We start from the raw sequence: 25,022 nt of genomic DNA, 5'->3' as shown, positions 1-25,022 counted from the left end.
CAGATCTAATGGTCATTGTTTTTATTAAATCTAAACCATTAGATTAAACATTTGAGCCATCTCTGATGTCTCGAATGTTATTCTTACCAATACTTACCACACAAACATCCATACAACTTTCAGAAGTGGCTGATTCTAGCATATTTTTGAAAGCTCATTGTCACACTGCAATCAGAAGAACTATTACAGTTGTTTGTGAATATAGACTGTTTCAGCACTGGTTCAGGCTGAAGTGGTTTGTCAGCTTCCCCAAACCAAGTCTGTACAAGCTGTATGAAGTGGTCAGGTATACCCAGAGATGCACTGTGATCTGTTACATTTACATAGGCAGCACCAGATGTTTCTCTGGAAGCAATTAAAAGGAGTATCTGCATGTAGCTCTTGATGTGAGGAAAGGAGACAGGAACCTTGCTAATGTGATTATTGTTTTAGTATGATAATGAAATAGTATGTTATGGAATGTCATAATATCGAGATGATTATTCCTAAAAATGAAGGTGTAAGATGGATTACAGCTATTGCTAATCAAGAAAGTTTATTGCTGGATTTTGATTGGAAATTTCTCAGATTTCAAAAAAAAAGGAGCTGGCCTCCTTTTCAGCCACCATAGCAGTCTCCAAGGGTGGTCTGAAAAACCCCACTTTTGTGTACAAACATTTGGCTGAGGTGTAAAGCAAAGTGACCAAAACTGATTGTATACTGAAATAGGGTGTGTACTTCCAGAGGTTAGCAGGAAAGCAGTGAAAATCCAGCCACAAATAGAGAACTGGATTAGGTATTTAATTATGGACAGAGCAAGTTTTTTTTCAAGGGCAGATCAAACTGCTAAATGAGAATTCTCAGTAGCTTAGCATGCTGTAATTATTGTTGTATTTTGACTTCTATCTAGAAAATTGCCACATATGTAGATCACAGAAATGTTTCTTTAATAACTCCTGAATGGCATTTCTGTTCATTTTTTTAAAATACATCATGCAACAAAATTATTGTTTATGAACTTTTGGTTTTAATCACTAACACCCACCACAACTAATGATTTTTTTCTGTACCCTGATTCTGTAGCATTAAGGCATAATGAAATTATTGCACTACAGAAGTATGCTAGTAGTGGTAAGCCCCACTAACGGAATTGCTCATGCATTCATTCATGTAAATGCTGTTGTGTCCTCTCACTTTCTCTGGATTACACTGGGTATGAGTGGTCTAGAATTGCTGAAAAGGGCTTGGGTTTTATTGTTCTTTGTTTGTTTGGCTTACTCTTTCTGTAGTTTGCTGCTTGTGTTGCTTCTCTGGAATATGTTGGCCATACGTGAAAAAATATAATGCTGCTAGGTTTCTCAAAAGGCCTGTGCCTTTTGGTAAGGGTCTCATTTATTTTAGTTACTTAGGCTCTTTTTCAAATCTCTAATCCAGTGATATCTGAAATACCTGCCTCCAGAGTTTTCACACACTTTATCATCCTTTTCAATACAAGCTGAACAGAGTCAAAAGGCTGAACAATATGAATCACAGACTGACTGCTGGGGAAAAGTGTGTGTGGTGAGAACAGATACCTCTCATGCTTATACTAGATCCAAAAGGTGCTGTTATGATAAGGATACAGGTGAAGTACACTTTGAATCCCAGAAGAGATTTCAGTCCTCACTTTTCAACTACAATTAAATTAAAGTGACAGAAATTTTGCATAGGCAAGTTTTTTATTATATTCTTTAGAGAGCATATGGCCTATGTTCTTTTGTATTGGATTTACAGCTAAATTACCTATAAATGGAAAGTTGTACTTGGATGAAAATTAGTTTTGTATGCTTCAGAATTTACCATTTATAGATTATATTGTTTTAAAACATGTACAAACAGTAAGTTAATGGCTGGCTGTATATTTGGTCTTAATACGTTGCAGTTCAACAAATATCTCCCACACTTCCATTACCATATAAAAACTTGAATTCCAGCCTGGGGAAGTAGTGGCTACAAAGAACAAGTGATGATAACTTGAAAATATTTAGAAGCAAGAAGGATGGTGATGAATAATTAGGGTGGTGTTTGGAACCACATTGTCTGTGAAGGGTTATAAACAAGCACATTTAATTAGAATATCTAGAAAAACAATTGTGGTGTATGTTGGACAGTAAAATGTTCTCCCAGTGAGAGAAGCTCTTTCATTACAGCTTGTTTAGTTATATTTTCTCAAATAGGAAGTTAAGGAAAAGTGACAATTTTAGTAAGAGTAAAAAATAAAAATAAATGCATATTTCAAAATAGTGCATTTTTATTTGGAGTACAGTTGCAAGAGGTATGAAACCCTCTTAGAGAAAATAATGTCAAGATATGCTTTAAGTGGCTGCCTTTGCCTACAGGGCATAAAAAAGAAGTTATGGAATAATGACTTACACAACATATCATGAGAGTATTAGAAGAAACAGAAAATATATTCCTTAAATTGTACCTTAACTGATAAAAGCTGTAACAGTCATCTTTCATAAAACTTAGATCTTTTATTAAAACCAAAAAGGACTATGGGGGGGTAAATAAGGAAGACAGTATGCAATCTGCACACATGGTAAACTTATATGATATAACCCATTTTCTCTGATTCGTGGTGGGTACACTACACATTTCAGTTCTTACCCATAACCATCTTGTATCTCATCTGCTTCACAGTCAAAACAATATTAGAAACTTATTTTGCTTTTATGTGGTCTCAGGCTGTTCTTCCTGTCCACCTATCTATTGTAGCAGACACATGCTAAATGTCCCAAGAGAAACTAAAATTCCATCAGAGTTGATTCAGCAGGCAATGCTTGATGTGCTGCATGAACATTTCTCTGAGGAGTCCTGTGAGTTTCTGGACAACATAATGTTCAGTTTCTGGGCGGAAAATTGCAGTTTTCATCCTTCTGGATAGGGTGATTTATTTTCTGAGTATAATCAGCTGCAGTATTCTTGCAGTGTGCAAGCAAATTGAGGCAGTAACTCTGGGAGGTGGGAATTTGCAAATTTGTCTTAGCCCTAACTCCAAAAGCCAAAATACAACAATATAAATGTGTGCACTGTTTTACTGCTGTTATTTTCCAGAAGTATCCATCTGCTTTGTTTTGTGGCAGAGTTTGAATGGATTCACACTACCCCTTGTCCAATTTTCAGAGGGGCTGAAAAGCTTCCATTGCATCATAGCTTATAAATTCATTAAAGTACATTAATTTAGCACGGTCCATTGAAAACTTCCTGTCATAAGAGGAAGTATGTGACTGTTTAATTTAGAAAATTATTCTGCTTCTCTCATTCCTCTGTTTTCTCTCTCACGGACTGGACTAGACATAACTAGAGCTCAGTGGGAAGGAAAGTCATGGTTCACTGGGATTTCTCTTTTTTTTTTTTTTTTTTCTTTACTGCCTTAATTTACCTTTTTCATCTCATACTATTATGTAGCTCTTATATTTTCCTCTCTTCACAAGTCTTCTGGACATACTATGCTAATTTTTCAAACAGTATTGTGGATTATACTAGGAGAATGTTTCTGAAAATAAGTTAATTTCATAATAAATAAAGGAGAGGAAAAGGTGCTTTGGCCAAATTGCTGTGGCCTGTTGGGGTTTATAACCAGTAAAGCTTAATTCCAGTAGGAATATTCTTGGTCAGGTTCATCAAAAAGGAGAGACAGATCTTATTTCTGTATGTTTTAGCCAAATATAAATAAGGATATGTGACTAAATTGCTCCAAGGTAAAGGTGAAATCTGTAGATACTAACACATTTACTGACAATAACTAGACAACCACCCCCCCAATTCAATATGTTGCTTAACCTGTTCTTTAAATCTGATATTGCCTTTGTAACCATAAACTTATTTCACCCAATCAATAATTTCTTTGAACATGAATTTGGGATACTGTGGCAAATTTTGTGTCATAAGAGTGCCTGCACTGTGTGCATTTGATTCAAGAGTAGTCTATCTTGTTGTCTTGTTTATGGTCTTTTTTTTTCTTTAGCTGTGTAATGTAGAGACACATTGCTAAGTATCTTGAATGTATTGCCTGCAACCTTACACATTAATAAAACCTTACCTCTTATTCAAGAAAAATGTGAGCATCATTTACTTTTTTAAAAGGCCCCTTGAATTTTGAGGAAGCTCTTACTGGTACTTACTGGTGCTAGAGGAGACAAAAGTCCTAAGAAATTAGGTTTAATTTCTTTTTAAATCTAGGACTCTTTCCCTTCTCTGTTTCAATTTCTTTTGGGACACAGCTATCCAAATGACCTCCTGAGACTTTGTTTGTACTCTATCAAAATTAAATCTTTTAAATTTACTGCCCCTTTAAAATCTAGCCCTTAATGAGGTTACTCTGCTGAGGGAAAGCTGTTTCCACATGATAGATATGCAGCAAATTGGCAGTGCCTTACAGGGAAGGGCTATAGGTTGCAACTTGAGGAAGTCCATCTTGAAAATAAAACACTGCATCTCTTTTTGCAGAAAGCCACTTCAGCTGCCAACACACAACTTCATGTTATAACCTCAGAAAGCTGAGGCCCAGTGTTGCTGATTTGCCTGCTTTCAAAACTGCTTCCAGTATTCATGCCTATCCCACTGTTCTTGAATCTCACGGCTTGCTGTCTTCCTCAGCTGTATGTTTCATCATAAAAAGTCATGTAGAATTATTTCAACTAAAAGTAGCTACTGTTTTTCTATGTATATATCATTGGCTGTGGCAAGGGAATATCAACAATAATTTGGTAAGGAATAGCTAGGATCAAGAACAAAAAAATAGATTTACAGGAAGAAGCCCTGAGATTGTACTCCAGCATAGAAAGCTCCAGAGATCCAAGTATGAATTGTGACCTGAGTTTAATAACTTCAAATGGCTGCACAAGTAAATAATTAAGAAGCTATTTGTCTTTTAAAAGGGAGGAGCAGGGTGCTTAGGTGAAGAAATAGTGCCTTTTAGATAACTGCTCATTATCATTTGGAAATGGTCGCCTCTGTTAAGTATTCCTTTAAAAAAATTAAAGGAATCTGGGTAGGCAGCCTTGCCTCGGCAGGCCACAAGGAAGGAATAAGTAGTAGTTTGCTCTGGAAATAACTCTTTGATTACTGATTAGTAAGCCAGGTTGTGGGGGATGCTTAATGCAATGGAGATTGAAGGAGGAAATGTGTCCCTGGTAATAGTATAGAGGTGGCCGTCTCAACCCTTTGAGAAATGTTGATGGTTTTTACAGACTTGTGTGAGATTAGAAAATAAAGCTGTTAAAATGAGCAAGAGCACGGAGCAGGAAAAAAGAGAGAAACTTGCTATATTTACTGAGAAGAGCAAAGGGTAGGATTGGGGCTGTCTGAAAAGGGGGGATTGCTATATGGATATGGTAAGAATTTTTAGAAAATTTTAAATGGGAAATAGTTGATTTTATAAAGGGAAACCGTAAATAGAGCACTTAAAAACTGTTATTCCTGGAAATATTTTCAGCAAGGCTGCAAGAAATATTTCCCAAGAAAATCATGTTTATACTGAAAACAGGCTATTATATTTTTTTCAGGGCATAAAAGTAGCTGAAGTTGACCTGAAGGATTTAATTGATTAGATAGCTGATATTCAGGATTACCAGTGATTGTGACATTCTTGGAGTTTGGTTTGACATACCGTTCAGGAACCGTCACTGGTTGTGAGTTTTGTTAATTGGAGATGTAATTCTGGTTTTCTACCATTTGTATTACTTTTATACTGATGTACTCAGAGGAGAGGGCACATTGAAAAAATTATCTTCATTGGAAAAGAGTTAAGTTTATTATTATCTGTTCTCTTTTGAAAAATTGGGTGATCCTGAAGTATATTGTAGCTCTGGAGAGTAATTTGTTGTCAGATTTTAAAATACAAAAGAAATTGAGTTCTTTATTGATTAAAGTGTAGACAGAATAGCCTGAATCAATTGGAGCTCTTTATACTTTTATTTCTTGAAATCCTAATCAGATTATTGGGTAGCCTCCTTTAAAAAATAAATTAAAAAAGCAAGCAGAATGCCTCTCTAACAGTCATACTCTTTTTAATGAAAATTGTGTGAAAAGTGATGCTTCTCTGACAAAGGTTTTCCTTCTGATGGCACAATAAACACTTCCTAACACAATAGGAATCAACTGAAAATAGTTTTGTAGATTTATGCAAATATGAGATCTCTCTTCTCTGTTTCCTTTCATATCACTATTGAAAGCCACATAGGCTATAATGCTCACTTTTTTTTTTTAATGGCACAGTCAGCAGTCATGTTCCTCAGGGATTCTTGCTGAGACCAGTTCTAGTCTACATTTTCCTTCATGACCTGAAGAAAGTAGTGAACAGAAGTTCACTGGCAATACTAAGTCCTTATGTGTAGCCAAATGCTATGCGAAGGAAAGGAATTTCAAAAGAACTCATAAAACAGAGTGAACAGGCAAATAAGGGGTAGAAGAGCTTTAAATACTTTAAAACATCTGGGTAAAAGTATTCTAAACCTTCTTCACATGATGCAGGAAAGAAAGTCCTGGAGTCATCATTGGCAGTTTTCTGAAATCATTGGCTCAGCACAAGTATTTTTCAAAAAAACTCATGATATGTCATCATCACCACATCACCAGAAAGGGTACTGTGAATAAGACAGAGATGACGTTTTGTCACCATGCAAAACCATAGCGTGCCCATTTTTTGTATGCTGGGTGAAGTTTTAGAGTCTACATCTCCAGAATGAACTAATGAATTAGATATGATACAATGGAGAGGAATTCATGCAGCGGGGGATGGAGTAGCTGCCTTAAGAAGGAAAAATTCAGAACTCAGGGTTGCTTCAGTTTGAAGAGGAGAAGGCTGAGCCGCATATGCAATCACAGCTTACAAAATCAGAAAAACACTGAATAAGCTGGATGTGGAATTGTTCACCAAACTGGGCAATATAAGAAACAGGTGATATTCACCAGTAAGCAAACATGGATACATTAGTGGCTAAATTATTTCTTTACACATCAGGTTTAAGCCTCTGGAGCTTGCTGCTCCATGGGGTTATGAAATGGGCAATATCAGCTGGTTCAGAAATGGATTAGACACATTTCTGGGGAATCTGGATACATTACCAGGACTGGACCAGGGATGATAACCTTCTGTTATTACCTAGTGCAACAATTGTGGATGCTGGAGAAGTATGAGGGGAAGATACTGTAGGAAGCAGTAGGCTCCTGTGTTTGCCCTAAGTGCTACTCCTGGAAATAGAGCACAAGGCTGCATTTCCTTTGTTGTGATCCAGTACAGTGTTATTTCTTACATTCTTGTGTTTTGGTTGTTTAATGAAGACATTTGCCTGCAGTTTTAAATGAACCTGCAGCAAGAAGCTGATGGAGTTCGTCTGGGCGAACAGCTTCTCCTGATTGTGACCCATGGGTATTACTGAGTGAAAGGAAGAGCAGACTGAGCCATTATTCTGCTGGTGTCATATGCATCATCATATACATCTACCAGTTTCTTTGGATCAGATATGTGCAATCAATGTAATGAAATACTAAAATAGCTAAATGAGTAACATTTGAGCAGATGCACCATGACCAACCAAAGGCAGCAATTACCTGCCCCTCTTGCCAAGTAAAACACGGTAGCTTAAGCCATGATTTAGTCTGACAAATGATTTGTGGTTTAAGCCTAGAACCTCCTGATTCACACACCAATATACAGTCAGTTACTGCAACTTGGATGATGAATGCTGACTCATTAGCCTCCAGTACAGAATTTTATTCCAGCTGAAATCTCTACCCTTTGGTATACTTCTGCGTATTTTGTCCCCATTTTATCAGGCTTTTTCTTCAGCATATTCAGCACTTTAGTCATATTTAGGAAAGGACTGTGTGTTTGAAGATGGGAAATTAGTATAACTTGGTAGGACCAAGAACTGTGTATTCAACCCAACAAATGCTGTTTAGATCACTTGGTGTTTAGGTAACTGATGTAATGTCAAATCTACTGATCCAGTGAAACACACGTGCAGTCTTGGCTGCGAAAGCAACATCTGATGGGGCTGAATCAATGACTGCATAGCTTTTAAAGAGGGTTCTTGTCAACACAAGTGCAACAGAGCACCATCTCCTCTCCGTCCGTGACTAGAAGAAAGAAATGAGAAACCACTTTCAACCAGATGGTGATTCCTTCTAGATGAAATAGGAGTCTTGTGCTTAGTATTTTCCGTGAAGTTCATTTACTCCAGTATTTTGTTGCACTTTGTCTTGTGCACAGAAGATTGCAGGTCAAATAAGCATGAAGGAATTAATAAAAACCCTGAATATGTGGGAAAGGCAGGAAGAAGGGAAAGAATCAACCTGAAATATTTCTGGCCACTGAGCTGTAGTCTGGAGGTTGAATACTTTTACACATTGGTCACCAAAGTAGTCCAATGACTGCTAGCTAGGAAATTACTGTATTTAAAATGTGACAACAAAGGAATTGCAATTAATAATCCTAGTAGTTTTTTACTTGTTAAGAAACACTTTTTACTGGGTTGTTATATCATATTGCAGGCATGAAGCTTTGAACATCTTTGAGACAGTTAGCATGCTCTTAATGATTCAAACCCGCCAATATTGCAAAGAGCAAATCAAGTATTCAAGCAAAGGAGTTTACATGTGTGCTCAACTCTGTTATTGCTAAAGCATTTTCTTTCTTGTTTAGAATATGAGTGGATAGGGTCAAGAACCTTGCTATCCTATTTTAGTATAGAGCATTCAATCCTGGCAGTGTCCAAAACTTTCCATTAGCTTGTCACTTGACCTTACTGAAAAAGTAATATACAGAAATAAATTATTTTCTCGTCTTTGATGCAATTTATTCTTACGGACTTTGAGAAAATATGCATATAAAGGAGGAAGATTTAAATAGATTCTAACTTCATAATTTCAGGTTCCTGAGCATGCAGAACTTGCCTGGATTCTTGGGTGCTTAACTAATGTGCCACGTTTGCTACGTTTGCCCCAGTGGAAGGTATGGACAGTTTGGTAAATTTGAAAAAAAATTATGGGAATTCAGTAGAAATGTTGTCCTGGAAATACTTGTCATCTGTGAAGTACCAACTTTACCTTGGTTGTTCTTGCTTTAAGTTAAACCTAGTTTGCAGAACTAGGTTTACTAGTTTTATAGTCCTGTGGTGGAAGGGGTAAAACATATCTCTCCAGGTCTGTGCCTCTTAGTGAACATTTTTCTGCTGGAAGCTACAGAATTGTGGTTTTGGCAGAGATTTGCAGAAAAACTGTGCTTAAAAGGAGGTTTGTTTGCTGTTGTTAAACTGATTTTGCTAGAACATTCAGTGTCATTTCCGTGCTTGTTTAATAATGCAAAAGTAATGGAAGATATTGCAGTGGAAACCTTGGGCCTTGCTGATTAAAGAGTTCCATAAACAGCTTTTCATTTTCCACTATAAAGAGTGGCTGCTCTGTAGATTTTATGGAAGAGTGTTCAAAAGAGGCATATGTTTGAAGAGGAATATAGAAATTATAAATATTAAAAATGTGCTGAGTGATACTGTATCTTAAATGTTTGCCTTTACGAGTGTCAAATGTTCATCTTCTTAATCTTGGTGTTGCATCAGCCTGACTCCATCAACAGAGTTGATGCAGTTCTTGCATTTAATTTCCTTGTATTTTATTTTGACATTTAGTAAGCAGAAAAAGACAGGAGAGAAAAGTATCTGAAAAAGGAAAAAAAAAAAACCAACAGCTTAAGAGCAGTTTGGGCTTGCAGAGTTCAGAGCAGTCTTAAATACCTCCAGATGTTTTCTTTTTTCCTGTTTTCCTTCTTAATTAAATAAAACCAGTAAAACTTAAATACAGCAACCAGTGTTAATGCATGGCATAGATTAAAGCAAACCTTTTCAAACATGAGGTTCTAAAGTTAAGCTCTTAAATCCTACTTTGACTGGATTGACTTTCCAGACATACAGATAGGTGTTACAGGTGCTAGGCTTTGCAAATTAGGTTCCCTAAACCCTAGGCACTTAAGACGTAGACAGAATTCAGGATCTGTTGGAGAGCATGAGATAAGTCTAAATATATTTGAACAGTCCTAATGAAATAATTCAGATTTCAAGGAGGTTAGTATATTAAAGTATTGCTAAAAGTAAAACATAGCTATGGCATCACTGGAACAGAATGAGTGTTTGTAGCCTGACTGTCTTGATCTAGGTGATCCATATCAGGGAGCAGTAGAGGACTTGAAAGCATTAGGTGGATTGTGGGGAGCAGTGACAACTGATGGAGACAGCACTGGAGTCTGCCTCTGTAGTTCTGGGTTCTCCCAGCTGTCACTGGCTGTCCTGGTGACTGTGTGTGATCACTGTGTCTTGATCTCCAACACAGGTATTAATACCTTTTTGTATCTCCATTATGAAGTGTTTCAAAAATTTATTGCTGAAGACACTATTTAAAAAGTAGGATTTATAAGTTTAATAACTTAGCCTGATGGTTTTGCATTTGAAAACATTTCCATTAATAAGGTTACAAACAGAAAACAAAAGAAACCCTGTGTTCCCTTCTCACTAGAATATCATAACATTCATAAATATAAGACATTATCATAACATTCATAAATATAAGACATAAACCAGAATATATTCACAAAGAGTGTATTTTACATGACACTGTCATGCCATTAGTCAAAAGTGTGATTCTTCTCTGTTTTTCTTTTCCAAACAGATGAAACGTGCCAGCCAGAATAGCGAAGGAACTGTTGGTTTGTTGACTTACCCTGTGCTTCAAGCAGCAGATATTTTGCTGTACAAGTAAGAGGCAGAATGTGAGCCCATGGGCAATGTCTGTTCAGCTACATTGGAATGAATGCTTGTCAGGTCAATATGCTAACTTATTGAGCAGGGGAGCTGGGTGTGACTAGATTGGAAGATTGGAAGTGGATGACTGACTCTCAAGTGGCTGGTTGAAATCTACCCTGGTTAAAAAGCTACTGACAGGGCTGTAAAGAGCAAAATCTGGTCACATGACAATAATTCTTAGGCAATTATAACAGACTGATGTTTAACTATACATATTACACATTCACACTGATACACTTTTTTTAAAGTAGTTATGTTTTATTTTATGCAGTGTACTGTAGAGGTACTTAAATTGTCCGTATGTAGCATACCAATATTAGTGGGGGATTCTGTGTAGGCCAGTTCATACTGATGAAAAAGAGTAACTTATTGACTGGAGCTTGTAGTACCTGGGCTAGTGCTGCAGTGGAACAGCCCCTAGTGAGGGACTGGGGACTCATCATGCCTAAGCCTGTAGCCTGGCTAATGGAGTTTGTAGTGCGTTGTCATGACTGGTTGTATTTCATAATATTATTTAAACTGTCTCAGTAAGTAAATGTTAAAGAGTGCACCATATATGAGTTATTTTTATGTTCAGAGCCTATGTACTTTGTAGCATTGTTCTGAAGAAAGTTGTGAGTATTGATTGGGATAGAGAAGTAACATAAGACTGAGGACAAGAATGTCAGGTCAGACTAACCAAGATTAACCAGTTGTGAATTCAGGAAAATGTATCCAGAGAAATTTCATGTTAATTGATCAGAGTAGGGAAAATGGGACTGTTAGAAGACCAAGAGATGGTATTTCTAATTTACCTAAATTTTAACTAAAAATAACAGGAAGCAAGCAAAAGTCAGAATTATTTTGAATATTATAATGATTTTATTTGAAGTGAGTCCCATTTGATTGTCAAATGTTTGAGTGATTTGAGTGTCAAGTATTTAAGGGTGAAATTTAGACAACTTTATCAGAAATCACATTGTTTTGATTGAGCTCAACCGTGTCTGTCTCCTCCATCTCTACTAAGATCAGGTGTTTCATCTTTCCTTAGCAAAGCCAGTGGTTTGCTGGCTACTATCTGTATTAACAGCAGGCTGTCCACTCAGAGCACAAAACAAGGAAGTGAAAGAGAAACCATACCTCTTTGAAGAAATTTGATTTAATATCTTTAACAAGAAGTGTTCTAATGTAAACAAAATAATATGAGGCACAAGAATTGGTGAGAAACAGAAACACAGGAAGGGAACAGCAGTCATGAAATAGACTTAGAGCAGGAGGATAGAATAATAGAATTTAGAGCAGGAGGAGGGGGAGAAACAGTACTAGCTCAGATGAACCAAGGATCAAAGAGACAGGAAAATGGACAGAAGGTAAATACATGACAGAAAGGAGTAAAAATAGCACCAGAATAGAACAATTTTTTTAAAAAGACAGCAAGGAAAAAGGCAAGGTATCGTGCAGAGACTTTTATAGAGATAATATGTTTTCTGTTTAGTGGCAAACTTTGTGAATATGGAACCATTTTGGCATATGGAAACATTTCTTTTGACCTGCTTAAAGTATATTGATTATGGTAACTGATTTTCTCTCAGTTATAGAGCACTGTGATTTCCTATTGATTCCTACTGTAACTGTTTTTAGGTTGCCTTGCTGGCTGGTTGGGAATAAAGGTGGACAAATTGATTCCTGGATGTTAGCCCAGTAATTCAGAATTGGAAGGAAAGCATACCATGTTGATCTGAAATTTTCTGGGAACTAAAAGATGCATGGTGAACTTCCTTATTTTGGAGCATGTCCAGTATTCATAGCTCAATACCCCATAAGCCTTAGAAAAAAAATCTGCTGGGGGATGGGAGAGTAATCAAAAGCTGGCAAGATTTCAAGTCTGCCTCATCTAAAAGAATCATACATTTTTAGCAAGTATGATTAACTGTGGGAAAGAATCACCAGGGGAAGTAATGGATTCTTCACCTCCTCATGTCCTCTGATGCAGATTGTGTTTCCCTCCATAAGTGTAATCAAGCCATTGAGTTCAATCCAGAAGATCAAGCTATCCTTTGAATCCAGCAGTTCTAATCTTCTAATAACACTTGTGACAAAAGAGGCACTGGACCACATGATTTATACAGTTGTGATGAAGAAGAAACACTCTCTTCTTTCCTTCCCTTGATACATCCTCAGTACTAACTCCTCAGCAGCAGTTATGTTTTCCTGAGACTTGACATGACGAGCTGCTTGCACTTTATGCCTTACAGATCTTTCTTACTTTTTTTTTTTACACTATAGCATGTGCTCTTTGATCTCTAAAGAGGCAGCAGGAGATACTAAAGAAACCTTTCTTTGAGCTGAGTTTAATGAGTTGCTCTTACAGATATCTTTGCCATATATGTCTTCACAAAGGGCTATTTTTGCCCTTGCTTATGTGCTTCAGTTCAGCATAAAAAGCAGAGTCATGCTTGAATATGTTCAGTTTGGGATCTTGCTCCCACAGCACCTATATCTAGCTGGGACTGTTTGGCTCAGTCTGGCCCTCAGTCATGGCAGAAGCCGTTACAGTCTTGAGTAACATTTCAGCAGAACCAGAGGGCTTTGCTGAGTTTCCTGTATCTGTCTTTTATTAAAAGGTCAACACGTGTTCCTGTTGGAGAAGATCAAGTCCTGCACCTGGAACTAGCCCAAGATATAGCACAACATTTCAACAAGAAATATGGAGAATTCTTTCCTGTGCCCAAAGCCATTTTAAGTGAGTTAGTTATTTTTTTTCCCTTAACTGCACTTTGTAGTTGAAGATGGATTTAAATATTGTTGTAATATTTTCAGGGCCCAAGAAAAGGGGGCAAACTGATATTAGGGGAGTGGAAAATAAAAAACTGGCAACAAGAGACTAGAGGCTGTGAAAATGAACTCCCAAGATAGATATAAGGCTTTAGAAATCCATGGTTGAGGAATGTACATGACGTCTGGTATTCTAGTCCAGGGGGCCAGTTGCACTCTACTGCTGCCAGTCAGCCTTGCTCTTCAAGTACTGGACCTTTTAAGAGAAGGGTCTCTATTCCATGTTGCTCATTCAGGACACGTGTAAGCAACAAGGCAAGAGACCTCTAGCAAGCGGAATTCTTCAGTGTCCAAGTCAGAGATGTTTATTTTAAGGATGGTGAAAAGGCTGTTGGTTTATATGTACAGTGCTCCAATTTTTTTTTAAGGGTGTTTAATATATGCTTGAGTATTTCAATATGTGTCTGTCACAGAGCTTAAGACTTTATGGTTTTGATCTTAGTCTCAGGAAGACTTACAAGGAAAATCTTCTCAGCCATTTTTGAGCTATAAGGTCATAGGCCGGGGGGTGAGGAGGAGTCAGATGGCACAAATGGCATGTTTGCTAAGAAACGTGAAGAATTGGGCAAGGATGAAGCGTTGCATCTTTGTTGTAAGTAATGTAGAGGAATGCACAGCAGAGACCTTCGCCCCCAAAAGGGCACGGAGCTCTCACCTTAGAAAAGACAGGCAGTAATAAACCTTTCTCAGTTTTCAAGCCTCAGTGACAAAAATGGTGTTAGACCTAGAGTGGAGTTTTGATAATATTAGGGATTGCAAACACTACAGTTTCTAATGGAGTACTAAGCGCTATAGAGAGGAGCTGAATGTAACCTCTGATGCAGGTGAGACTGTTTACCATTAAAGCCCAATTTGGAAAAAAAAAAGAAAAAAAACATTTCATTTTGCTCCCAAAAAGCATTCCTTCTTAAGTTCACAAGTATATGCAAACCAGCAAAATATCCTAGATGAATGGAGAAGGTAGGGACCTATTCAGACTCACTATCTGTAGATAATTGAATTACGTGGACTCTTTCAAATTTGCAGAAGAGACTCTTCCAAAAGGTGATTTCAGAACAAAGCACCTTCTGGGGCAATCTGAATTGTATGCTGGAAGGACCCTTATCCTTTCACTGAGTACATAGGCCATCTATGAGCAGTATGCAGGTAATTTCGTTGGCTGTATTAGGTGTCTAAAAACAACTGGTATGAGTACTCTGTAGATAAATGATAATTTAAGTACTCCATGAATGATCTTTCTTGGTGAAAAACTTGAAGCAGTGTGGATTGATGCTGTAAAATACTTTGCAATATTCTCCTGATGCTACTTATCTGTTTCATGTACATGCATGTATCTTCGCAGTTTGTACAATACCCACACCTTTCTTATCTGAACAGTGCTTTACATCTAACAGAGCTGGTCAGTGTTGAGTTGGAGAATTTTAATAACTGTTTTTACTGAGATTTAGGAGAATTTCCAAGAGATTTTGAGTGGAAGAGTTTCCTGAAATAAGGAGATTAACTGTTATGGGATTTTTTTTTTTTTTTTTTTTTTACCAGTGGAGTTAGCCTGTTTCTCCACCGCTCAGAACCATTCAGTAAGGTGCAGTAATAGAAGGGGGGAGAAATTTTGGAGGAAATCAGCATGTAAGCCACATAAAATACTAGGAGTAGCCCCAGCAGAAGTTCCTGCTTAGTGAGGATGGGAGAGATGGAACAGGCTTCATTCAGTTTATGAGAGGAGAAAGGTGGCTTCTCTAGAAGGACAAGAAGGATGCAAGGACTAAACATGAACATACATGATTGTGCTTGCAGTTCATTTTTGAGCAAGGATAAACAGCATCATATAGCTGCACATCGTTCTTAGCAATTGTCATAAGAAACCATTGTCTGTGCTCATAACTTTTTTGTTTTTAAAGGTACAACCAAGAAAATAAAATCCCTCAGAGATCCATCGGCGAAGATGTCCAAGTCAGACCCACAGAAGTTAGCCACCGTTAACATAGCAGACAGCCCTGATGAAATAGTGCTGAAATTTCGCAAAGCTGTGACTGACTTTACCTCGGAGGTGACCTACGACCCCGCCGCTCGCCCCGGTGTCTCAAATCTGGTGTCCATTCACGCTGCAGTAACAGGGCTTAGCATCAAAGAGGTGCTGCACCAAGCCACTGGGCTCGACACTGCTCACTACAAAATGGTGGTAGCAGAGTCGGTTATCCAAAAATTTGCACCTATCAGGAATGAAATCAAGAAACTCCAGGAAGACAAGTCTCATCTGATAAAGGTTTTAGAGGATGGAGCAGAGAAAGCGAAAGAACTGGCTGCTCCTATCTATCAAGAAATAAGGAGACTGGTGGGATTTCAATAGAAGCTGCTGAGTAGTTACAAGGACTTTTGTATCATGAGACAGAGATTTTGTTATTTGTATCAAAATCATTTATTAATTAATAATCATTTTGGTTTGAAACAAAAACTTTTTTTCCTGGAAGATCCAAGGAGAACGTTGAAGGTGATTACATTAAAAAATGTGCAAGAAGCCAGGTATTTCCAGTGGGACCAGCATTAAGCTTGTCTGACTAGTCAAAGAGGGAGGACAGAAGCAGTCACAATTCACAAAGAAATTGTGCAAAAGCAGATTATGAGGTTGCCTGTGTGGGTTTTTGGATTTTTTCACTGACCACTGCAAGAAGCTGAAGTTTAGGTAAAGTGATCAGAATCTAGCAGAAGGATTTGTAATCCCCTCAAGAACATACTTAGCTGTGTACGTGCTGTTGTTACAGATGGACAGTTTATCCTACTGGGGCTTATTCAGCTTTGGTATGGTGATTGAACATGTTCTTGGATAACCAGAATAAAAGTAAAGACTTAAAAATAAACAGGATGATGAAGAGGGAACTTACTGCTTCTCCTTATAGTTTCTTCAAATTCAGTGTGAATTACTTTCTTGTATCTATGTAGTTTGTATGAAGTGAATTTCACTTCTGCCATTTGTGCCATCCTGCTGGTCAGGTCCAAGGTACTTCAGTGAGAAATGACATGTGCTTCAGCTGCTGCTATTTCACCTGCTGTTCTGTTTAACAGGCAGCTCCAGGATTTTCAGTTCAGCATCAAGTCTAGAATTGCTTTAAAAAATGTGTAGAAGAGAAGATGTAATCCCGAATCAAAGAAATCTTGGGTTGAGAATCAGAGAACTTTCTGTAAAGTTTACAAAATTGCTTCTTTAGAAAATTGTGCTAAGGTCAGAGCCAGAATAGAGTTAAATAGATCTTTGTGGACTCTTCACTACAGAGCCTTGAGAAAGTGTTGTGATGGGAGAGTAGTGTTAGCCTGACCTGATCTTAGGCCTCCCAAGATCCACAGTCTTGGACTCACGGATTGTGGCACTTGTTGGGAATGTGTGGCAAAGGGGAATTGCCAAAAGGAGACACCATGTTCTGAAGAGGGGTAGTAGTACATGTTAAAAGGTAATGAAAGCCCTGCTGATCCTGTGCCAGCATATTTAGCTGTGTCGTTACACTTCATGGTGCTGTGTATGAAATTGCTGTACTGTAAATTGAGTTAATCCTGTGCTCTGGCAGCTCATAACCACGCTATGCCTGTGGCATTTGTCATGAAGGATTGCAGTCTTACATGACTGAGTTAGTAAAACATGGCGGGGGGGGGGGTCTACATAGTACTGTTGGTTGGTTGGTTGTTTTGGGGTTTTCTAAAAAGCAGTATTTAGTTAATTATAGTGAGTTGATTTAGAAAGAAATATTTAATTTTCCAAAACATAAAGCTGAGGACTGAGCGTCTCCAGATCTGTGCTGAGACCTGTATTTATTTGTTAGGGATCTGAAGAAGAGAACTGCCATGCAAGAACATGATGATGACAGATTTTCTAAAATTAGGCAAGACTAGAGGAGCGGAGTGGATGGAGACAGACTGATTGGAACCAAACTCAGTGTAGACAAGCCTAAGGTAATGTCCTCTGGAAAGAATAAGTATATTCAAAAATTGTCTCTGGTTTTAAATAAGCTGTAGTGGATGAGGAAAGAACATGTTATAACTGTACAGATTTACACAGTTTTACAAAACTTCTGTCAGTGTTTAACAGCTGCATTAGAGCACTAAGATGAAAAATTAAGGCACACAATTACTGCTGCTTCCTGATTTGGCATAAAATGTTTGCTGTGGCGCTTTTTAATACAGATTGCTTTCTGCAAAGGTCCCACAGTATGTACCTTGAGAGAAGCTAACACTGTCCTCATGAAGACTCTGAAAATCTTTAATACTAGTGTATCTAGTTTCTACCTGTACCTCTTTTTCACTAGCAAAGATAGAAGCATATATGCAAAAGACAACTCAGAGTTTCAAGGTCTCTTTACACTTCTGATACTCAAATTGCCTAATATATAGGGTTGCCATTCAACACACCTTTTCTGCAGTAGAAGTAAGATAGGAGCATTCATGGGAGGGGTTGACACCAACAGGTGATTTTGCTTTGTTACTTAAACTGTTCTGAGCAATCTTTCCAAAACTGTTAGATTCTTTCTCAGAAAATTATGTAAGTAAAGCAGGGAAAAAAACTTCAAAAGAGCCTTTTCTTTGAGGTAGGGGGTTTAAGGCATTACATGTTTAGCTGTGTTTCAAGCAAATTCACTAATTTGCCTCTTTTCAACTCAATAATACGTTGGGGGTTTTTCCTTCCCTTTCCCCTGTCAGTCAAACAAATCTTATTTGCCTGACCTATTTCCTTCAAGTAAGGAAATATACATGCTTTTTCATCTTCAGAAAAGTTAAACTTGTGTAAAATGAGTATATAAACCTACTGATTGTTGACTAGGCTTTTCATTTTTATTGCTCCTGTGGAGGAATTCTCAAAATAACATATGTTTGGCTGGTGAAATAATCCCAATTCCATTAACAACCATGATCTTTAGAATCCCTTGAGAGGAGACAACAAAGGTAGATGTTTACAGGTATCTGTTGCCTATTTGAGTTTTCTTAGAGCATGTTTTTTCTGCTAAGTTAACCATCTTGGCACTCAGGTGGTTTAGCTGAGCTTGAAGCAATGAGTTGATTCCAAGCTACTCTCTCCACGTCTACCTCCCTGTTTCCCTTTGGGAATGTCTTATAAACACCCATTCTGTATAGGTTCTGTGGCAGTGTTTACTAAGGAGTGCAGTTGAGTTAGAACAGCTGTTTAGAGAACAGTGGTTGGAGAAGACTTGATGCTTTATGTTTCATAGTTATTTGTTTCACAAAACAAATTTGTTTCACATAATTACTTGTTTCGCACAAACTCTAGTGCTGGGGATTTAATGTTTGTTTGCAACACGATAGGTGCACTCCTGAAATGCATTTTCATGTTTGTTTTTATCCAAATCACATTCTCTAAGACTTCTCTGTGATGTCAGCTGAAGTGCAGTTGGTGGGGAGTTTCTGCAGAAGCACACTCCTCATCCCAGCTGCAGTGTGGTAGAGACATGCCGTATGTTATTGTGGAAGTCACTGCGAGGTGTTCTTCTAGGACAGAGTGAGAAAAAGGTCCAAATATATCTTTCCTAATGGAAATAAAAAGAGTCAAAAGGTGGAGAGGTGGAGAGATATCCTCATCCCATGCTGTGTTGCTCACTGAAGAAAAGGAAGCAGAAACAATGATTCTTTATTTAGAAGGCATCAGTAATTTCTGCCTTAGACTCAAAATCTCCTCTTTTGCCATTCCTGTTAGTGCACCTGGCCCGCTGCAGATCCAAACCATTACATATGTGTCAGACATAGCATCTCCTAGTAAGACTCACTCACCTTTAGAGATAAAACATCAACTCCACAGTGAATTACTTGCGAAAATCTAACAAAAACATTTATACACTCGAGACATCCATTTTTCCAGCTGGTTGTTCCTAGGAAATCATGAAATCACATAGTGAGTCTCAGCACTGTGCTTTCAGTTTAGAGCACAGAGTATACTCAGAATTTTAGATTCAGGAACAATGTTTTCTGCAGCAGAGATTCCAAATGATGGTTGGCCCCATAAATTGACTCTGGGACTGCTCCAGCATAAGTCCCTGCCTCATATAGTGGGGTGCATAGATATTGTACATTATACTGGAATATAATTGTAACTCTTAAAAGATGATACTTAGTTTTCATACACCATGACCTGGCTTCTCAGATTCCCCGGAAGGCTTTCTGCATAGTTCTGATTGAGTGTTTGTTCATCTACAACCAATTCAAGCGAATCCTTTGCAGGATTATGGCTGCATCTATTAAAGGCTAGAGAATTCATAAAAATGAGCTGAACGTCTAAGGAAGGACAGTGAAATGGGGTCCTTGGGGACTGACTTGCATCTAAATGTTTTGGGAACCATAGGTTAGCAAAGCAAATGTTTTCTTATCCTTGGTTAGGGATATTATGATCCTGACAACAGTGTAGCAGCAAATACTGCTGATGAAAGTGTGTTCTTTCAGCAGTTCAGCTTGGTTAGATTTACGTTCAGTTCAAGGGATGGATCTTTCACCATTTTGATCTGTGCATTTAAGCTCTTGGATGCTGCCTACCTTTTTTTTTTTTTTTATGACTGATGGACTGCTGCACAGAGAGATAGTCTAGCAAGCTAGTGGAGGAAGTCTAGTGGAAAAGGGGTTTTGTTCAGGAAATATATTATCTGTTCTTGACAGGAAAACAAAACCCCTCTTTCTGCTGTGTTGGACTGTCTAATTCCCTTTTAATTATTTGATCTATTCATTCTTTCTAGGCAAGTTTGACAGTAGCTGCAAGAAGAATGTCAATATATTGTGTAGTCAAAAGCCTTGGAAGAACCCAGACATCTCTCATCTTTTCTAAAATCTCTTATATAGTAGGACTTTACTGTTAGCATCAGCCAGTTTTGGTGAAAATGCTGCAGCAAAACTGTAGTCATATGTGACATTAATTTATCTGCTTAAAGCTTTGGTGTTTTGGTTTGGATTTTTTTTTGCTCACTCAGCTGTGAAAGACGACTTCTTAAATATTGAATTCCCAAGGACGCTTTTTATTGCATAGTCCTGTCCAGATGACAGCTGAAGTAATGGAAAATTCTCTTTATTATCACAAAAGATTCTGCTCTGATTCTCACTGTCTTTTCTGTTATTCTGTTTGTTGTGCTAATGGTTGTATTGTGGAAGGTTTGACTCGTAAGTATTTATTGTGTGTCAATAAGAAATCATTTTACCTGCAACAGTCCCGTTTCATTTTGGAAATGGAAGATTCACTGATCATTTCACTTGTAGGCAGCAGCCTTGGTGTCACAATTGTTTTATATAAAACCAAATGCCAACATCCTGCACAGGTAAAGAGTTTAACACCTGGGAAGATGTTCTGCCCCTGTTGTAAATTGCTGTCACAGAACACCATGACTGAAGATGAGATTATCCACTACAGGATTGGGCTCGTGCTGCCTGTGGACATAAAATTAAGCACTGAGCTTAACGTCTGTTGCACTGTCGTACTCTCAGCATTCCAACATGGCTGTGAGACGGGAGCAGAGCAAATCTGTGCCACACCAGAAGGCTCAATCAGTTCCAGATGTGCAGCATTTGCTGTATGTGCAAGATGAAATGTCAAGACAAGAGTTGCAGAACAAAAATCCTTAAAAGTTATTAAATGTTTAGAAGTAACAGCATGCTTGTAAAGCTTGGCTTATAAAGCCTGTGATAGCATGGTCTTAGCCTCACTCATAGAGCTGACAGGAGCAGTCACACAGCTGAGTGCGATGGTGACATAAGGTAAGCCATCTGCTCCCTCAGTACAATAATGTAAAGACAGTATGAGTCTAATTTGAGGGGTTACTGGATTAACCCTCACAGGTGGGAAATAATAGCTCATGGCAGAACAAGGTAGTACCACATCTCTTGTGTCCTAAACCAGATGCTCGCAGCTCAGGTGGGAACACAAAGCACAGAGAAGATGCTACATGGATAGTGTCACTTGTCCCACGTGCTGTTGTATCTATGACTCTGCAATTTCTCCAATTTCAGTTTGGCGTGACTTTATTTTCATTCATCATTGTGAAGTGGCTGAGAAAATTAATGGAACTTTGGTTTGAAATGCTGGATGTATGTTCTCTGCTGTCTTTGGTGAAAAGTTCTTTCCTGATGCCCCAGGATTTATAGAAAGAAATCATTAAGCCAAATAAGAAACTTATCAAAACAAGGCTACTTTCTGGCATTATCCAGTTTCTGGTGTAGGTGGTTTCTGGCTTCATTTACACTGTTTACCTTCATGCTTCATCCCCTAAGCCACATCTCTCTCTGAGTAAAGTAAAACCTGTATGTCGAATGTTGTGAGACTGACTTTTTATTGTGACTGCAAACAGTTTGTCAAATATATTTGAAGAGTCTCTTTGTTTGCTGAATGAATAACAAAGATTTCAATAAGTGCCTCTTGAGTATTTAAGCCAAGAAATATCTATGAGTGGGTTGGGGTTTGCTCTGCCCACACTTACTCCTTCATGGCCTGCCTGGCAGATGTTCCTATAGCAAGAATGGGAAAAAGAGAAATTTTCTCCTAAGGGTTGAAGGCCAAATGTATACTGCGAGTGGCAGTGTGGCATCCCTTACTTTTAGACAGTCCTCATTAACTTTCTCTTAGTGATATATCTATTTGCACACCCCCAAAGCTGAAATTTTGTGGATATTCAGGAGGAAAAAGCACTGGATGTGAATGACCAAGCCCATTTCTGTCTCAGAGCTACCATCTTTGCTATGCGTGAACATTGGTACATGAGGAGGAAGGGCCTTGCTGCTTGGGAGAGGATTACTGCTGTCACCGTTGAGACAATTGGTCCAAACTGTGACACTCATACCTTAAGTTTACCAACATAAACCCCCCTAGAAGGAAGCTGTGAAGTGGATGAATTTACTGTGTACACTGCATGAGTGCTGCAAGTTCCATAGTATTGGTGTGACCTGTTGGGAAAGTATCATTTTGATGTTTAATAACCATTGCCAAAATGGCCCAAGGATGTTCTGGGATTCTGAAGATCTCAAATATCTTATGAGGAAAAGCTGAAAGAGTTGAGCTTGTTCAGCCTTGAGAAGAGATGTCTGAGAGGGGGCCTCATCAATGTTTGTAAGTGTCTGCAGGGAGGCTGTCAAGAGGATGGAGCCAGGCATCCAGTCACACCATTCTTCTTGGTGTTGCCAAGCACTGGGACAAGAGGCAATGGACAGAAACTGATGCACAGTAAGTTCCACCTGAGCACAAGAAAGAACTTGTTTACTGTGCAGGTGCACTGTAGCAGATTGCCCAGAGATGTTGTAGAGTCCCTCTCACTGGAGATATTCTAGAACCGTCTGGACACAGTCCCTTGCCATGTGCTCTGGGATGAACCTGCTTCAGCAGGGAAGTTGGAGGAGCTGACCTACTCTGGTCCCTGCCAACCTGATCCCTTCTGTGATTTTGTAAATTCGGATGTGTTGCTGATTTGTATGTAGGTTGTTCTGGCTCCCCTGAAGATGAAATGTGCTTTTTTAGGTGACTTATATCTAATGGGCCTAATTTCTACTGAAATATTGTTACAATAAACTTCAGAGTTCCAAAATATCTGTGTAGCGTGACAACAAAACGAAGTGATGAGCTTTGCTGCTGTCTTAATCCACTTTGCTTACCAGCATCACACACTGGCAAGAGTAGAAGCTCCACTTTTTTTCTTCTTCGAGCCAACCAAGTTCTGACCCAAACAACTTCACTCTACTTTCTGCTTGCCTTTGAGGAGGTGGATTAGCTTGAGTGTGAATGTTGTCTTTATGGCTTAGGAGGATATTTCAGTAGCTGAGGAGTGGTTTGTCAGGCGAGATCTCTGGGTGGCCTGAGGAGATTTAATGGGTGCTGCCAGGTTTTGGGAAGAATGATGCTTTGCCTCTCTTCAGTTAAAAAAAAAAAAAAAAAAAAAAAGGTGTAATGTAGTTGCAGATGAGAATTTAATAAATAGAGAATATTGAATATTCCCTGTTTCATTAAATGTTTTGCTACAGCTTCATAGAAAACAGCAAAATGTGCATCATCAAGGCCATTTTGGTGTATTGTTTTTAATCTGATTTGAGCCTTTGTTGTCTGCCTTGCAGTTTTCTGTTGTTTTACTTCTTTCTCTGGAAAAAGAGTTTTTCTCTTTGGTTAAGCAAAGAAAATCTAAAAACATATTTTACTTTTTGTTTCTCTTTTGCTTTTGAGCAGGATGCTGAACTTAGAGCAGGATGTTTTGCCTCAGTTTCCTCACTATAAATGAGGCATAGGAGACTTCATTACACATATATTGGGAGGCTAAACTAATATTTTCCAATAATTTTGAGCCTTCTAATTCAAGATGCCCTCACCTGGGGCATGAAGTGCTCTTTGGTGATGCTTGTGGTGCAAGTAAACAGTGAAAAGTGCCAAAGGGCAGACAGTTCAGTATAGGCTGATAAATAATGCATTTAGTGAAAGTATCTGAGTTGTGTGCTTCACAGAAATCTGTATGCTGTTGATTTCCACCTTGATACTCGTTGTGCTGCAAAACACTTGAAAATGTCTCTTAATCTTTGTCTCCTCCTTGCAGTGTGAACGTAAGGGCCTCTCCAAGGATCTATCACCTAAAGAAAGGCAATTCTACTGCAGGGACGGGAAACAATAATTACTAAATTTCCTGAATAGTAAACAGTTTGGGTTGGCATTTGGGGTTTTTTTTAGGGAGCTGGTCCCTCTGTTCTTGGCCCTTCCACTGCTGGTGGATATCTCGAGGATGGTACATCCCTACCTGCTCGCCGCTCCCCACCTCGAAACTTAGCGGCCAGTGGAGAGAACTGGGAAGGCGCCGCAGGAGTCAAGCGGCGGTGGGGGAGCGTTTCGGGCTCCGTGTGCGGGAAGGAGCTTCCCCAGCGCGGGGGTCTCTGAGTGCGGGAAGGAGCTTCCCCAGCGCGGGGGTCTCTGAGTGCGGGAGGGAGCTTCCCCAGCGCGGGAGGAGCCGCGGAGTCCCTGCGGGCGGGGTCGCAGTGCGGGGCGGCGGGCGCCAGGGGGCAGCGGCGGGCCGGAGGGCGCTGCGGGCGGGGCCACACGCGCATCCAACTCCGCTCCCCATCCCGGTCCGCTGTCCTCCGCTTCCCCATCCCAGCCCGCTGTCCTGCGCTCCCCGTCGCAGCCCGGTGTCCTGCGCTCCCCGGCCTCGCACAGCGCCCTAGTGTTCCCCGGCCCCGCCCAGCGCCTTGCTTCCCCATGGCACGGAGCCGGGAACTGCCCTGACCGGGACGAGGGAGCGGACTCCGAGCTCCGCGGGTTCAAGGACACTTTCAAACTAGTCCTCCCGGGAAGGGAACCCGGCTCAGCCCGTATTGCGGGGTGAGTGCGGGAGTGTCGCCGCGACACTGCGCGGCTCTGCACAAGGGCTGGGCTGTGTCCCCTCGTAAGACTCTGGG

The 25,022-nt window shown here is 39.2% G+C and overlaps 1 protein-coding gene across 5 annotated transcripts in view; it reads left to right on the top strand.

The window, feature by feature from the left end:
* WARS2 (tryptophanyl tRNA synthetase 2, mitochondrial) overlaps window positions 1–21,912 on the top strand; it is a 44,560-nt gene extending 22,648 nt beyond the window's left edge. For 2 of the 5 annotated variants that reach the window (XM_038145408.1, XM_038145429.1), the window contains exons 3-6: window positions 8,897–8,977; window positions 10,684–10,769; window positions 13,421–13,539; window positions 15,530–21,912. In XM_038145408.1, coding sequence (XP_038001336.1) covers window positions 8,897–8,977; window positions 10,684–10,769; window positions 13,421–13,539; window positions 15,530–15,978 — 735 coding nt within the window. In that variant the 3' untranslated portion in view covers window positions 15,979–21,912. The remainder of the gene's footprint in view (window positions 1–8,896; window positions 8,978–10,683; window positions 10,770–13,420; window positions 13,540–15,529) is intronic. The other 3 variants (XR_005257945.1, XR_005257944.1, XR_005257942.1) reach the window with 3 other exon arrangements.
* Window positions 21,913–25,022: the final 3,110 nt, after the last annotated feature.

The sequence above is a fragment of the Motacilla alba genome, chromosome 1 (genome assembly GCF_015832195.1).
Source record: "Motacilla alba alba isolate MOTALB_02 chromosome 1, Motacilla_alba_V1.0_pri, whole genome shotgun sequence".
Taxonomy (NCBI): domain Eukaryota; kingdom Metazoa; phylum Chordata; class Aves; order Passeriformes; family Motacillidae; genus Motacilla; species Motacilla alba.
This window is presented reverse-complemented; position numbering and strand designations above follow the sequence as displayed.